The sequence below is a fragment of the Canis lupus genome, chromosome 20 (genome assembly GCF_011100685.1).
Source record: "Canis lupus familiaris isolate Mischka breed German Shepherd chromosome 20, alternate assembly UU_Cfam_GSD_1.0, whole genome shotgun sequence".
In the NCBI taxonomy this organism is placed as follows: domain Eukaryota; kingdom Metazoa; phylum Chordata; class Mammalia; order Carnivora; family Canidae; genus Canis; species Canis lupus.
The window spans coordinates 35,597,377-35,613,079 of record NC_049241.1 but is presented as its reverse complement, the minus strand read 5'-3'; the positions used below and the strand labels follow the sequence as shown (position 1 = coordinate 35,613,079).

Sequence of the window (15,703 nt, the reverse complement as noted above, 5' to 3'; positions counted from 1 at the left end):
AATTTGGTCCTAGATGGTATCTTAGGTTGTAGAGTAAATATGATTATCTTTGTAGTGAAGTTTGAGAACATCTGGTTCCCATTTCCACTTCGTTAGGGAAGGTTTTATGGAGGAAGCAACGTTTCAGGGGGTCTTTAAACAAGGGGAAGGTTTTATCCCAGGGCCCCAAAGCTCCAACAGTTGACTGTATTTTTAGGCATTTATTTGGGAGGTGTCTAAACCACGTTTGTGACAATATAAATGCTCAGCTATGATGGGGGGGTCAGTTATGTGTCATAGCTCATCGTGAATATTAGCCAAAATCCAATGCCCTGTGGTAATTTGTATTGTCATTATTTTGGGACATTCTTGAAATAAGCATGTTGTACCCTAATAAACAAACAAAGCAGTTTCCTCAAACAGCTTTCAGATAGGTTGATCTGTAATATTGTCTTGCCCATGGGTTCACTGATGTATATGTCCCTGGCCAAAGACCGCATCTTCCATCTGTCTAGATGATTACTCATAAAACATATTCCCTGTTTAATGACGTCTTTCAGAAATGCCGGGAAAAGAGGAAGCAACATAAAAAAATTTTCCCGAATAATAACAACTTTATTAGAAGAAAGTTATTTTGAGAATCTCATACAGATGTTCCAACATTATCCAGCACTATCACTCACAAAGTTGTCTTCAGGTTGTTAAAAAGAGAAAGAGAGGACAAACAAACTCAACAATTGAGTTCATACAAGATACAAAGTTCAAAGAGGGAAATCTGTTTACTTTTGTATTTAGACAACTTAAAATACAGTAAATCTCAGAAGAATTCAGGGCCTTCAGATCTCAGATGCAAGTAATAATGATTCAGTAAGAAGCAGAAATTTCTTGGCTGACAGGAAATTGTCACTTACGGAGCATTCTCAAGAACTGAGCACTTTACCAAGACAATCAGATGCAAAGTGAGGGGAAATGTTACTTGGAAGATTTACTTATTCTTATTTTTTCTTATTTTCCACTGCTACTTTGTTTATCCTTATATTATTTAGGATTCAAGCATCTTCACAATTGTTGAAAGATGCCAGAGCAAAATGAGAATCTAAACAATGGCTGGTGTTCATAAATTGTCTAGATTTTAAATGGGTAGCAGTTCATCTGAGCAGTATCATAAAAGGCAAACAATTCATATTGCTTACATTGAAAGAACCAGCTTTTCAATTAAAAATAGTAATACCTGCTTTTACTAAACCTCTTACCATAAAGAACATCTAAAATATTGATAAGCATAATATGTTTAACTCAGAATATAAAACTTTATTCTCATAGCATTTTCATGTCAAAGTATTACCATAGTTTGTTTGAAGGACTAGTTTGATCTTTATGCAAAAAGATTTGAGTAGGATTATTAATATTATTTATTTTTTTAAAGATTTTATTTATTTATTCATGAGAGACACAGAGAGAGGCAGAGGCACAGGCAGAAGGAGAAGCAGGCTCAACTCAGGTATCCCAACGTGGGACTCGATTCTGGGTCTCCAGGATCATGCCCTGAGCTGAAGGTGGTGCTAAACCACTGAGCCACCCAGGCTGCCCTATTATTTATTTTAAGGCATTAATATTCATTGCAGATATATGCTATTGGGTGATTTTATTTATAAAATGCATTCTGTAGTTGAAAGTTCATGTCAGTGTTCTTTTTCTTAAAATTTTCAACCATATAGAAAAGAGATTTTTTTTAAAAAAAGATCAAAGATACACACCCAGATACACTACCAAAGGTGATTTAGAAATCTTTTGGATTTATTACTAGAACAAGCTATTCTTTCTTTCTCTTCTCATTTCAAAATGGCTTTTTAGGTTATTGAGCAAGTGTATTTTTAAACACACATGTATGTGTAAAGCCTTTCATTTAAAACTGACCACAATTGAAACAGCCAGTACATTTCATGATTATTACTAATAGCTGTGGAAATCTAAATGAGAGTAAAATTCACAGAATCTGATGGTGTTAACATCAGCCAAGCAGGTAATGCTGATACTATACACTGTTACTTTTCAGGCATAAGATGCACCAATAGGATTTAGTTTCCACATTTCAGTGGGTTTCATTTGTTCTTCCTCTGGAAAGTGTCTGCATCTCCAGCAGGAGATGTCTCCAGGACGGAAAGTTAAGACCCATCATTGAGTGTGGCCCTTACTAGATTTTTCCACCTGATTTCCTTTTAATATTGAAGATAAGGGATGTTAGGGTGAGGGGAGGGGTGGAAGAATGGGGAGAGCGGCCAGAGACAGGAATTGAAAGGGTAGATGTAGAGGACTTTTTGGTCTGGGAATAGGAAGGAAGGTCCAGGGATTCGTTCCTGTGTAGTGTCTCTACATAGCCACATATTCTGCTCACACCCCTTTTCCCAGATTTGTGATTCCCCACTGCCCTGCCTGGTGTTCTCACCAATTTGCACAGAGAGCTATACTGGTGACTTCCTACTGTCAACCCTCCCCTTGCCACAGAGTTTGAAAACTGAAGGACGTGGCTGCCATCTGTTCCCATCTTGTTCCCACTGCCCTCATCATATGCTACCAAAAGAATGGCCCTTAGGGATTCCCAGGTCATTGATAAACTTAAGCTCACGGAGAGAGGAAAGAGAAGACCTCCCCTTGTCACATTCTTAGATCCTGCACACCTCAAAGGATCAATCTACTTTCAAAATGTGTCATCTTCTATTTAAAGATGTACACGGTGTGTTTTTTCACCTCTTGGTACTATTTTTTTTTCCCTGTCAAGGTTACAGGATATTAACAGAACGGTGAGTTTATACAGCCTAGCTTTGCTCACACTGGGTGAGGAACTAAATGATATTGCCTGCCTTTTAAGTACATTTTTATCAGTAAGGCTATCCTCTGGAAAAGTCTCATCTCCCAGGACCTTGTGCCTGCAATTCATCCTAACTGCCACTAGATGGTGGCAGTGTCTTTTCACGGAGTGCAGGTAGGCGTTCATGCCAGGTGTTGGAAGGAAGACACAGCAAAAACCCAGCTGTGTACTCATAAATTATGTACACATGTATAAAATATGTATTTACTGTGGTATACATTATGTGATGTACTCTATTAACATAGTCAATATGTTGATCGACTTTAATAAGAAAAGAAAAACATATAAACGTAAGAAGGGCAATATGTAGAGTTGGTGAGTTGGCCTTTGTTCTTGGCTTAGAGCCATTCTCTTCCTGAGCTAAGTTCCCCATTTCTGCACAAACTTCTGTTTGAGCCCAAGCCTCCAGGGCTGAGCAGTGATGGCAGGAGGCACTGCTGAAAACCACCTGTTGGCCCTCAAATGGGCTGTCAGCCGTGCTGCCCTTAACTCGTTCAAAGGCCTTCTAAGCACCTGGCTCCAGCTTACCTCCTTTCTCTAACACTCAGCCCAAGAGGCCTCCAGCTACCGGGAACTCAGGGTCCCGCCACTGGTCCTGGCAAGCTTCCTGTGAGGGAGGTGTGAGGGAGGCAACATAATAGGTGTCTTTCAAAGGTAGGAGGCTTCCCCACGCAACCCTGTAGTCACAACTGGTCCCTGCCAGGGCCCTGCCAGGGCCCCAACGGTGCCTGCAACCTGCCTCCATTCCTATCCTCTTTCCCAGCAGTTTTTTGCATCTCTGTCAGAGCAGACTCTGGCATTCTGGGAAAAGAGCAGGCTCTTTTCTCAAAGTAGGCAAATGTATATTCGTTAGGAAAGTTTTACACAAATTCCTAATGACAATAGTTTTTATGCCATAATAAAGAGTCCTCATTTCCTCCAGAATACTGCCCATTGCCATTCAGTGTTTGAGTACTTTAGGGTTATCTAAATTTCTTCCGATGTGGAAAGGACACACAACCACTCATCTTAAGGTTGTTGGGGCCATCTTCCCTTTGACCTTTCTTGCTACAGCAATAGTGTACCAAAATTTGTGAGTTGTACAAGGTACTTGGGGCCACCTCAATGGGTATCTAAAGCTACCTAGATCATTTATGGTCAAGACTGACACTTTTGCAAGTTAGGATTCTTCAATTATAAGAGTTACAAATCTAATCCATGCTTATTTGGGCAAAAAGAAAAAGAAAACATTGCCTCAGGGAACCCAGTAGTGGAAAACAGCATGGGTGGAATAAAGCTTAGGAATGAACGCATCCAGGGACTGGTTCCATCCCTCTGTCCCCTTCCTCACTTTCTCTCCCCCTCTGCTCCTCCTCCTCCATCACACACACACACACACACACACACACACACACACACACACACACTTTTCTTCCTGTCTCTGGCTTGACTTTATTTTCTCAGTCCCTTTTCTATGGGGAAAGGATTTGGTTGTCAGGCTTATATTCTTATAGTCATCCACAAAGGGGAGTAGAGAGTTTTTCCTATTAGCTCCAGATGGGGAAAAAGAAAACTGCTCAGGTGGCCTGGGCAGGGGTGTATGTGGTATGTGTGTGTGTAGTGCCCCAGTTGGCTCAGCCTAGGTCTGATGCCCAGTAACATATAGGATGGGAGAGGTTTAGTTGCCAAGAGAACCTTGTGGAGGAAAGGGATGAAGAAGATTTCTCTAAAGAAAGGGGGTAATATTTCCAAAAAAAAAAAAAAAAAAAAGATTGGGGAGGAAGTACTAGACAGTTTTTAAAAGTGTCTCCTCCTTCATCGTTCCATTGATGCATATTCTTAAGTTTAAAGCAAATGGATGAAATTGCTCTGTAGCAGGGAACTTGTCCTGGCTGTTGTTAAACTGGTTTTCAGGAAGCATTCTGAATCTGTCACGAAAACCTTAATAGATATATCAGTAACTGTTGGACATTTTTATTTTCATCCAGGCTAGTCCTGAAGAAGATAGTTCCTCTGCTCACGTAACTAGAGCCACTGTGCTCACCACAGCCAGTTTTTCTCCCTCTGTCCCATTGCTTTTCTGTCTCCTCTGGGGGACTTGAAGTTCCTGGTGGGCAAGACCTGTGTCTCATGCCTAGGTATCTTCCAGCACTTGGCAAGGAACTTGGCACATAAGCTGATGCTGAAGGAGTGTTTACCAAGGGAGTCGATGTATAATAATGAATAGACCCACAGCCCACACCGATCTAGCACAAGTCTGATGGTTATCCCATCTGGGGCCACACCGGAGAGCTGTCCACATGGCCAGCTCGTGCCACTGGTGGGAAACTAATCAAGCATTAGGAGTAGAAGCCCTGGCACCACTGCATGTACCTCACACATGAATCCAAATGCATATTCATACAAGCCCACATGCATGATTAACTTGGGAAGCTGACAGGAAGCAGTCAATCTGTTGAGCAAGTTTGTGTTTTATAAACCAGATGTTCCGTATTATTATTCATCATTTCCTTTGATACCAGAATGGTCCCCATTATGTAGCATAGGAAATGAAGGATATGGAATAATATACACTTATTATACAACAGAGCGCCACAACCAAGCATCTCGGAGGCCTGTTCAAAGCCTGGGCAAAGGCAATTGAGTGGCAGTTCATTTTAGGATTCCCACTTGGACTTGAGTTAATAGGATTTTTCCCAGATGGACCATGGTGACCTCCCCCTCCCATTCCTACCCTTTGGAAAATGAACGTTGACTCTGTGTCTGCGTTTTTCTTGGAAGCCACGGGTATGAATCATAAGCAGCTCTTGCCTCCACAGCCACTACAGGTTAGGGGGCCACAGAAAAGCAGGGACCCCCTGGTGGGTGGGGACAAAGGGTGTCTGGCTGCGGTTGGCTACATAACTCCTGCTTGGTGGTCTGGACGAAGTGGCTTTGCCACCGGCTGCTATTTCCTATAGCAAGAGTACAGAATGCCTTTTGATCATAAAGTGCTCACAGTGCAAATTAACTTTCAAATTGATGTTTCTTCTCCATGAAACCTTCAAGATTCGCAGAACTCAGATCTCTGGAGACTGGGAGAGATGGTGTAGAAGCTGATAGGTGTAGAGGAAGATCTTAATGTCATGCATGTAGTATTTCCAGGCCCCACCAGCCCTTATGGCCATACTGGTGAGCTGTGCACATCAAGAAGGCTACAGGTTATGGTTCTGGCCAAGCCAGTCCAAATCTGGGCCAGAACTGCCCCAGGAGACAGTATATGTGCTCCCAGCATAGTGGCTAGACCGAGCTCACTGCATTTCCTTTGTTTACCAGAGGCTGGTTAAAGAATTGAGTGGTTTCAGTACACATGCAACATTATGGCATTATGGGGACTTTTTTTTTTTTTTTTTTTTTTTGGTAAGGTAATGACGGGCTGTAATTACTTTTGGAATTAGCCTCTGATTGAAGTTTGATTGAAGTTGATACATTATTCTGGCTTAATATTTGGAAGTTAGTTTCCCATGATCTTGTATCTGTGCCAGAACAATTACCAGTGACTTATAACTGATTCTTACTGGTTGCAGGAAAAAGCTTCATTTCTCATTACTGTCAGTGGTATGTTTTGGTTTCATCCATGATACATGCTGGCATCGCTTGAAATTTTGATTTGAGTTGCAAAGTGGAAGTTGTCCAAGGTTATGGATCAGCTCAAATCAGTTTTCTGTATAGCACTGAAGATTAATCAAGGAAGTGGAATATGGGGAGATCTCTGATTCTAAGAGAGATGTTTACTATGGGTTGGTTCTGCCTTTGAAAATGACCTTCCATACACTCAGTGGTGGCCATAGGATACTTTAAGTATTTTTAGCAAGATGTTGGAACCATGTTTTCACAAACTGTCATTATCATCTCATGGTTAATATTATTTAGTTACTAATATTATGATGTGGTAATAAGTTTGTTTTCTTATTCTCTCACCCAAATTAGGCTGCCTCAAATAATAGAGGACATGATTGCATGTATATCAGTCAGGGCTCTCCAGAGTGATAGAACCATAGGAGATAGATACCTTATTTCTACCTGCAGGATATATATCCTATATCTGGAGTGGGGGGGTGCGGAGAGATTTATTATAAGGAATTGCTTCCCATAGTTGTGGGAGCTGACACATCTGAAATCTGTAGGGTAGCTTGGCAGGCTGGAAATTCTAGCAGGAGGAGATGTTGCAGACTTGCATCAGAAGGCAGAGGGGAAGCAGAATTCCTTTTTCCTTCTGGGACCCGTTTTTTCTCATAAAGCCTTGAACCAATTGGAGGAGACATACCTATATTATGGAGGATAATCTGCTTTATCAAAGTTTGCATTTTTAAATGTTAATCACAACTAGAAAGATATATTCACAGCAACATTTAGACTAGTGTTTGATCAAAACATGAGGCACAATGGCCTGGCCAAGCTGGCACAAAAAATTAATCATCACACCACAAATTTCCAGTCCTTGAGTGAAGGTAAGATTCTTGCCTCATCTTGTTTGTCATGGAGGGATACAGGTCCACCCTGACAGAGACATAAACCTAGCACATGGCCCTGCCTGTCTCTGTTAGGAGCTCTTCCCTACTCCCATAAGCTTCTCTTAAGCTAGTGAGTATTGATGGTAGAAGGGATTGCCCTATCATAATGATCCTTGAATTCTAATATGCATACTAATTATTAAAATGTTCAGATTCAGAGTGGGGCTTGGGCTTATTCATTTCTAACGCAGTTGTGCTGCTGTTCTGTGAACCACATTACAAGTAGTGAGGCTCTATAGTTCGAAGAATCTATTGGAAGAACAAGATAGGTGGGAGATGGACTAAGTTTAATAACCTTTTCACCAAAGGCCTGCCCGTCCATGGAGACCTTAGTCCATGTGGGCCCTTAGGGTTTAGAATCTTCTCTTTCAAATGCCTATTCCCAAGAAGATTGAGGGAACAGTACGTGAATTTTCTATGAAACTAAAGCTATAGAGAAGTACTCACACATCAGAAAACACTATACGCTGAAGATAGTGGATTCTCACTCACAGATTGCTTCATTTGAGGCTAAAATGGGCTATGAAACCAGAAAGGATCTCTCTCCTACCACACTTGCCATGGTAACTTTGGTCCCTGTCAGAAGTGTCACATGCCTTAGCTCAGTTTGGACTCTGCCACTTACTGGCCATATGACCTTGCAGGCGGAAGAGAAACCAGCATCCTTTGAGTGCATCCTTATGCCAGGTACCACGCTGGAAGTTTCACATTTTTTCTTCAAGGCAACAATGCTGGGGAATAATTGCCATTATTTCATTTGAGGATATGGAGGCTTAATAAATACAGTTAATAAAGATTCAAAGCTGAAAATTAAAACCAATATTGTCTTTGACCAAAGCCTACTGTGGTCCAGAACTCTGTTTCCCCACTTGTTACCAGGGCCGGGTAGAGTTCCTGTCTGTCTCCCAACACTTCATGAAAACCAGATGTGATGGTGGTGGTGCTCAGTGCATTTGTATGCAATTCAGATGGTTGCAGAAGCGCATTGTTTGCCATACTTCAAAGGTCGTTATTCCAGGAGAAATGTTTAGCTGCTTAGAGGTGATTTTTAGGGATCAGATGATAAAGTTATTTGTTGTATTTTGTTTTTTTGTTTTCTGTCTGGGACTGGCCATAGAAATATGTAGAGGTACCAAAAGGCCTTGACTCAGCTACCTCGGGGAGAATAAATGATTTCAGATTTCATTGTTTCCAGCAGGGACAACTCATAAAACCCCTTATGCTCATGTTTTCTGATCCTCAATTTTCAGATTAAGGAGCAGCATCCATATCGCACATAAATGTCTGCAAAGTGAAAGGATAAAATCAATCTGTGGTCATAAAATGAAGTGAATCACTAAGATCCAATGCAGGCTTTCTTTGAACCCAAACGGCTGAATGCAGTAACAGATTGGCTGGACCGACCGGTGGGGGCTGACTTTGTTTCCCCAGCCATGGACTGGGATCTTTATCTGCAAGTCAGAGTAGAGAGACATTGCACTCTCTTCTAGGCGACTAGGTTGAGTGAGCACTGGTCTGTTCCCAATGGCCCTGATCAGGAAAGGATGAGATGGTTGAGGGCCGTGACCACTGGCCATGTGTGGTTTTCAAATCATTCCCGGGTAACTGACTTCTTTCCCCATCCAGCTGGCCGATGATCAGAGCCTCGTCCTGATGACCACGGTCGCCATGCCTGTGTTTAGTAAGCAGAACGAAACCGTGAGTACAGCAGCCATGCTCTGGTGTGATATTAGGAGGATTGCCATTTCAGACATTCTCTGACTCAAGCTCTGGTGACATTATTTATGTTAAAGATAAGGGATCTATCAGTTTTCCATGTTGTTAGAATTCTGTTGTTAGAATCATGACATTGAGAACAGAAGAGAGGAATCCCAGCAAGTGTCATGTGACAGTATGCAGCACTTTTCCCAAAGTTAAGTGTGAAATTACCAGAGAAAGGAAAGACCCAGAGACAATCCTTGAGTGTGGTGGGATGACCCCTCCCTGATTTATAATGACCAACCTTGTGTTAGTTTCCTTGAGCTGTGGTAACAGAGGGCCACAAATGGAGTGGCTTAAAACAAGAAAGATTTATTCTCAAAATTCCAGTCTAGAAGCCCAAAATCATGGCATTGGAAGGGCTGTACCTCCTGAGAAGGCTCTAGGGAAAGATGCTTCCAGTGCCCGGCTGCTCCTCATTTGTGGTATCTCTGCTTCCATCTCCACATGGCTTTCTCCTCTCATGAGTCTGTCTGTCCTCTTATAAGGATGCCAGTTGTTGGATACAGGGCCTATCCTAAATCCAGGATGATTTCTCCTTGAAGTGATTATACCCTACTTCTAAAAAGGTCACCTTCTGAGGTTTCAGGTGGGCTTGAACTGGAGGGAAACAATGGACAGTAGCAATTTGTGTCTTCTTCTGGGAGGCCTTTCTGACTCTGACAGTTTCACTCCATCACCCTGACTTTGGGAACTGGGACCCTCCCTGGAGGCCTATTCCTTCATCTTGGTCCTTGGTTCCAACATGCTGCTACAAATGCAAGGCTTATTATGTCTTTCCCCTGGGCACCAAACAGCAGTATAAATTGAGAGAGCAGTTATGCTACGTCTTTCCTATAGAAGGAAAGCTTCCATAAAATAAACTGATTAATGGTTACAGTCCTTAGCGGCTGAAACTTTTGTGCTTGTTCCCATTAATTTTGAATTTTCAGGAGGGAGAAGAGATGGCTACTAGGGCATCTTTGTATGGATGTGTGTTGAGAGCTACTGTAGTACCTGAGAAGCTACCATTTTTGTCTAGCAATATTTAGGGGTGGGGGGGATAGAAGAGGGGCCTCATAGAAATCTGGGTTAATCTTCAATCTCTAGAAACTTTGAGAAGGCACCAGATGGAGATCTGTGGTGTGTTGGCTTCTCCCTCAGTTCTATTCCTTCCACCAAAGTAACTCACTGTTGTTGTTGTTGCTTACTGTTTGTTTTTCAACAGAGATCGAAAGGCATTCTTCTGGGTGTGGTTGGCACAGATGTCCCAGTGAAAGAGCTTCTGAAGACCATTCCCAAATACAAGGTAATGTGTCACCTAATTAATAATCCAGGACTAAGCGTCCAAGATACCTTCACAGTCTGCCATAGTAGTAAATGAAAATATGGAGAAAAGAGGTGCCTCTATTCTCTTTCTGGTAGGTGCTTTTTTTTTTTTTTTTCATAAGAACAGTAACGGTTTGAGCAGATCTGAGTAGGTCTACACATGCTGGATCTCTGGGAGTCTAAATATTTATGTGGGTCTATGCAGGTCCTACATCTCTGATGGTCTTCTAAACCAGTCCTAATTCATCCCAACCTGAGGATCCTCTAAAATGTGTTATTTCTTAGCAGGAACCCAATGAAACCCAAAGAGAAATGGTCTCTGACTCTATCATGAGTATTCCCTCTATCTTGGAAAATTAATACTTAATTAATCAATTAAGTAATTAATTAATACCCTTGGCCAGACCTAACTCTACCTCCATGAGAACAGGCCTCCTCAGCTCCGGGTGCCTTCCCAGCTGTCTCCAGACTGGGGTGTGCCCCGTCTGGGGCAGGTGGGCATAACACAAGCATCCACCTAAAGCTGGTGGATGGCACTGCCACTGGGGCTGATCACAGAGTGGTGGCCAGTTGCCAAGAAGGTGACTGGTGACAGTAACCATCGTGGGGTCCTAAGGATGACATTGATTGGACTTATATCCTCTGGCTTCTCAAGGTACACTGTTGTGGTTAAATCAGCACTTTAGTGAAATCAGAGCAACGGATATACCAGGGCTGGCTTTCCACCGCAGCCAGGCTCCACGCTCCACGTCCTTTAAAGCAGTGTGGTCCTAACTCAGCCTTTGCTTGCCACCACCATCAAGCAGCATTGCCTTGTCCTTATGCTACCTGCTTAGGTTCTGAGCATGTATTTTAGTGAGTGGACTTGCTGTTTTTCTTAATGAGCACCCTAACCCTGGCCTGAACAATCACGTGTGAAATCATAAATTGAGATGTGATCATTGTATTTTTCTGATACACAACTTAGCCATGGGAGTGACATGACCTTTTAAAAAGATGACCCAGAGAGTTCTTGAACTCCCTATAGGAAACTCTAAGTTGGTCCCTGGTGGCAGCTCCACAGAAGAAAGTCACCTCAAGCCCCAGCAGAGCTGTGCGAACTACCCAAGAGCTGTGTGTGTGTGTGTGTGTGTGTGTGTGTGTGTGTGTGTGTGTAAGTAAGTGTGGGAGGGCAGGGAGGGGCAGAGAGCAGCACTGCTCCCCGTTCTGAGAGGCATTCATTGGACTGGCATGCTTCCCCTGATTGCACAAGGGTTGAAAACACACCCGGTTGAAAAACACTCTTTCCCCAGCACAGAGCCCACTGGCTTGCCCATCTCTTCTTTGGCCTGCTGATAGATTGACAAGCGATCCCTTTACCCTCACCTGGAGGCAGGCAAGCTCCTTTGGGCCAGGATTCTGAGATTGTTGACTGGCTAACAGAGCCCCCTTCCTTACCACCTCCTTCTCGGACATGCTGAGCCTGATTCTCCACCGTTGTGAGGGGCGTTCTTCTGAGCTTCAGAGGAGGAAGATAGGGGTTAGTGCTCTGGAGGAAGATACACTGGGATCCCAGCTCCATCACCAAGGAGCTCTGAGTGGACAAGCCTCTCAAATCTTTAGTTCTTCTGTCCAGTGGTGATAACAATAACTCATAAACTTGCATGCTCATAAACTTGCATGAAGAATTGACCATTGACCATTATTATTAACTGGGAACAATGGTTCCACATTGGTCAAGGGAACCAGTATGACCCACGGCCTCCTGGCCCTCTTCTTTGTGGGATGCTGCCAGCATAGTGCTGTTGACAGCTTCCCCATGCCAGGTTCAGGCACCCGTGGGCTTCACATCCACTGAACCCTTGCTAAAGTAGAATGCCCAACAAAATAATGTGTGAACCCAATGACACTCTGGGATCCTCTGCCATTTAAAAATAGGGTGTTCTAAGAATTTTGAAAGCCACGAGGAAAGGTTTATAATACAAGGTCATATGCAGTAGGCAGTTGACAAGGACAGGCTTACCTTTGGACAGAGGGTCAGGATAAGAGCAAGCCAGTGGCTCAGCCCATTCAGCAGGCATCCCAACAAACTCTTATCTGAGCAAGTCAGCTGAGCAGATGGAGGCAGCCAAAATAATCAGGTTGTCCCTCAGCGGGTTGGAGGCAAAGTGAGGGATGCATAAAATGGCTGTTTACAAAAGCACCATTTTGTGGTACCAGACGGTGTCTTGTGGCATAATATTAGCAAATAACATTTGCCAGTCCTCTGCGCTGTGCAGAGTGCATTACACACATCATGGTACCAGCTCCTCCTTTGATAAGTGAGGTGCTATCATATCCATTCTGCTCATAAGGAAACTCGGGTTCATGGGGCTTCTGTTCACAGAGCTCAGGGCCATATAAGTAGGAAGTGGTGAGTGTGATTCGAGCCTGGTCTGTGTAACTCCTAGATCCATGTGCTTAAGGAATAGAGTATCTAAGCCATTCACATAACACTTCATGATTTGTTGCCATGCTTCTGTACCATCTGTACCATTATTCGCTTAATAGTTCATTTGTAAATCAACTCAAACCTTTCTTCACATAACTACATTTTAATAGGAAACACCATATCACCATTTTCAAAGAAAAGTCAGTGTCATCAGTCACTTTAGAAGGATTGTAAAAAAAAAAAAAGAGAGAGAGAAGAAAAGAAAGAAATAGTGTTAAATGATTGCTTGATAATCTAAGGTTCTGAACTTGAGGTCTGTTCTCTCTTTTTTTCAAGGTAATATGAAAGGCAAGTGTTAAAGATATACTAAGTGGAAACTTTCTTTTTTATATAATTGGAAGGATGGAAGAGATTTAAAAAGAGCTGGCTCTCACTAGTGATCCTGGTTAGTAAGTTCAATACCAGGTCCACATGCCACCTAAAATCATCTTGCTCTATACTCTGGTTTTGTTTCATTTTTGTTTTTGTTTTAAGAAAGTAAAACAGTGCATGGGAAGGTGATGGACAGCTGAGGAGTTAGCACCATGGGGATTGTTCAGCCTGGGGCGATGCCTTCTGGGGCTTCTCTCAGCGTGGACAACAGCACCCTGGCCACCATCCATAAGCCCCTGGCCACCCCTACACAATGGCCCAGTCTTCTCAGAGTCCCCAGAGGGTCTGACTCTTCCACACACTTTTTGTCTGGTCCTCAGCACCTGCTTGAAACTTCTTTGAATAAGCAAGTCATCTCTGTTTCCATATTCTCATGCAATTTAGCTGATAAAATTAGAAAGCCACCTTTATAACAAGAGGAAATGAACTCTAAACTAAAATGTGTCCAGACTCACAAAAGGTGGCCTCCTTAGCAAAAGAATATTCCTGGTTCGGCTAACTGAGATGACAAAGGCCCTTTGTCCTCCTGCCACCCTGGGCCTCTGACATCCAGCTTCATCCACCACCAAGGCTTTTACAGTTGGGAGTTAAGTTTCCAGAGGCATGATAGGACAGCTGGTTGATCCAAACCCACATAATCAAGTGTTGGAAATTCTGTAGCCCCCACTCCCAGAGATGGAAAGCCATGGGAATGAGGGAGGGATTTGAGGCTTCTAAAGATAGTGAACCTTACTTTTATTGAAATCCCCAAACCCAGGTGCCCAGAATTACTGGCTCAGTGTTAAGAAAAGCAGCCCATCTTTAGAGAATGTTTCCAAACATTTCTTAAGCCTCTTATTTCCTATGAGAAGACGTAGGATCCCTAGTAAAGGGCCACTACTTGATATATACCCAGCAATCCAGATGGTAGGAACCTGATGCAGAAGTGATAATGATGGCCTTACGCATCTGTTTGTCCTCAGTTTCCTCTCTCAGGCAATGTGCTGAGCTCTTTATGGCATCATCTCCCTTAATAAGAGGTGCATGCTGCCATCACCCCCACTTATAGCTAAGGAAACTGAGGCACCCGAAGCTTAAATAGCTTAAATAGCATGCCAAGTCTCACAACTAGCAAGCCAGGATTTTAGCTACTATTACCCTAATGCCATTAGGAATAATAAATGGCAATAATAATAGTCGTAGGTGAAATGATAGTTAAAATACTAAAAATAATATGAGTTAAAATAAAAGAAGACAATAAAACATTCACTGAGCTTTTTATTGTGTGTTTGGTATGGTAAAGGGGCTTTAAAAGGCCCCATTCCCGTTAAATCATTATTATGCTCCCCTGAAGTGGGTATCATTTGGCCCCTTTCTGAGTTGAAGCCACTTAAAATAATCTTCTCAACACAACTCAGCTCATCAAAGATGAATGAAATAAAGTCTAACAATAGAATGGAGGAAGCTCGGCTACAGAAAACTAAGCAGCAGCGCCTGAAGTACATGCATTTCTGCTACATGCTTTCCCAAGGAGCGGGCTGGGAAGTGTAGATACAGGTCTGACACACCTGAACCTGAGTCAGCCCTCTTCTGGTTCCCACAAAAAGACTTGGGAAAGGGGGTGCACAGCAGCCAGGGACAGTCACGGCTGAACAGGCTTCTCTCATCCAGAGCAGAAGAGCTCCAGGGAGCAGAGTGTGGATCACACCTTTTCCTCCTGATTAACACCTTGGAAAGATGAGTCAGCTCTTGGCTCTTGGGGTTTTCCCAGAAGATAGAATTCCTTATTTTCCCTCAGCTTCGTAGATTTTCCCACAAGCAATCAGACTTCCTGTAATTTTTATTAAGAATTCCAGACACCCCAGCAATAACTTCCAGACACCACAGCCTCTGTTAACATAATGAGCTATTTTATAATTGGGTTCACTTCATTAGCCCAAAGGCTTGCACTTGGAAGGGAAGCACCTCCTTCCCTGGGGTGTTGGACCACGAGGCTCCTGGCCTCCAGGAGAGCATGCTTCAGGATGAGGGCCCTTTTGGCAGCCTCAAGTGCTGGAGGGCCTTGTGTTTGATTAGTTCCTATTACTCCATGGGACTGCACAGTAGAATGGACAGGAAGACCAGTTCTACTTTAAATGAACCAAAAATTAGAGATTTCATTGGGATACCGGTGTGTGGCCAAGAACAAGGGTGGACATTGTCTTACTGTAAGTTTTTGGTTTCTGAGAGGTTCATCTGCAGAATGTGTTTGGGGCTTACTCACATCCCTAGTAGGTTATATCCACATGCCATCAAACAAGCAACAAAACATTGGAAAAGATTTTACCCTGATAGTTTCTGAGTGTCGGGATGACTTTCTCAGGCAGAGCTTTGCCAAGGACTGACTGTGGACCTGCTTTGGCACATCACCTTTCCCTTTTTGGCTCATTTGTCATA

At 43.0% G+C, this 15,703-nt stretch overlaps 1 protein-coding gene across 10 annotated transcripts in view; it reads left to right on the top strand.

Annotated features, from left to right (window-relative positions):
- The window catches only part of CACNA2D3 (calcium voltage-gated channel auxiliary subunit alpha2delta 3), a 946,725-nt gene that overhangs the window by 722,333 nt on the left and 208,689 nt on the right, over positions 1-15,703 (top strand). For all 10 annotated transcript variants that reach the window (XR_005374880.1, XM_038566127.1, XM_038566132.1 and 7 more), the window contains 2 exons: positions 9,007-9,078; positions 10,346-10,426. Coding sequence is in view for 9 of the 10 variants with exons in the window: in XM_038566127.1 (XP_038422055.1) it covers positions 9,007-9,078; positions 10,346-10,426 (153 nt within the window). In the remaining variant the exon portion in view is untranslated. The remainder of the gene's footprint in view (positions 1-9,006; positions 9,079-10,345; positions 10,427-15,703) is intronic.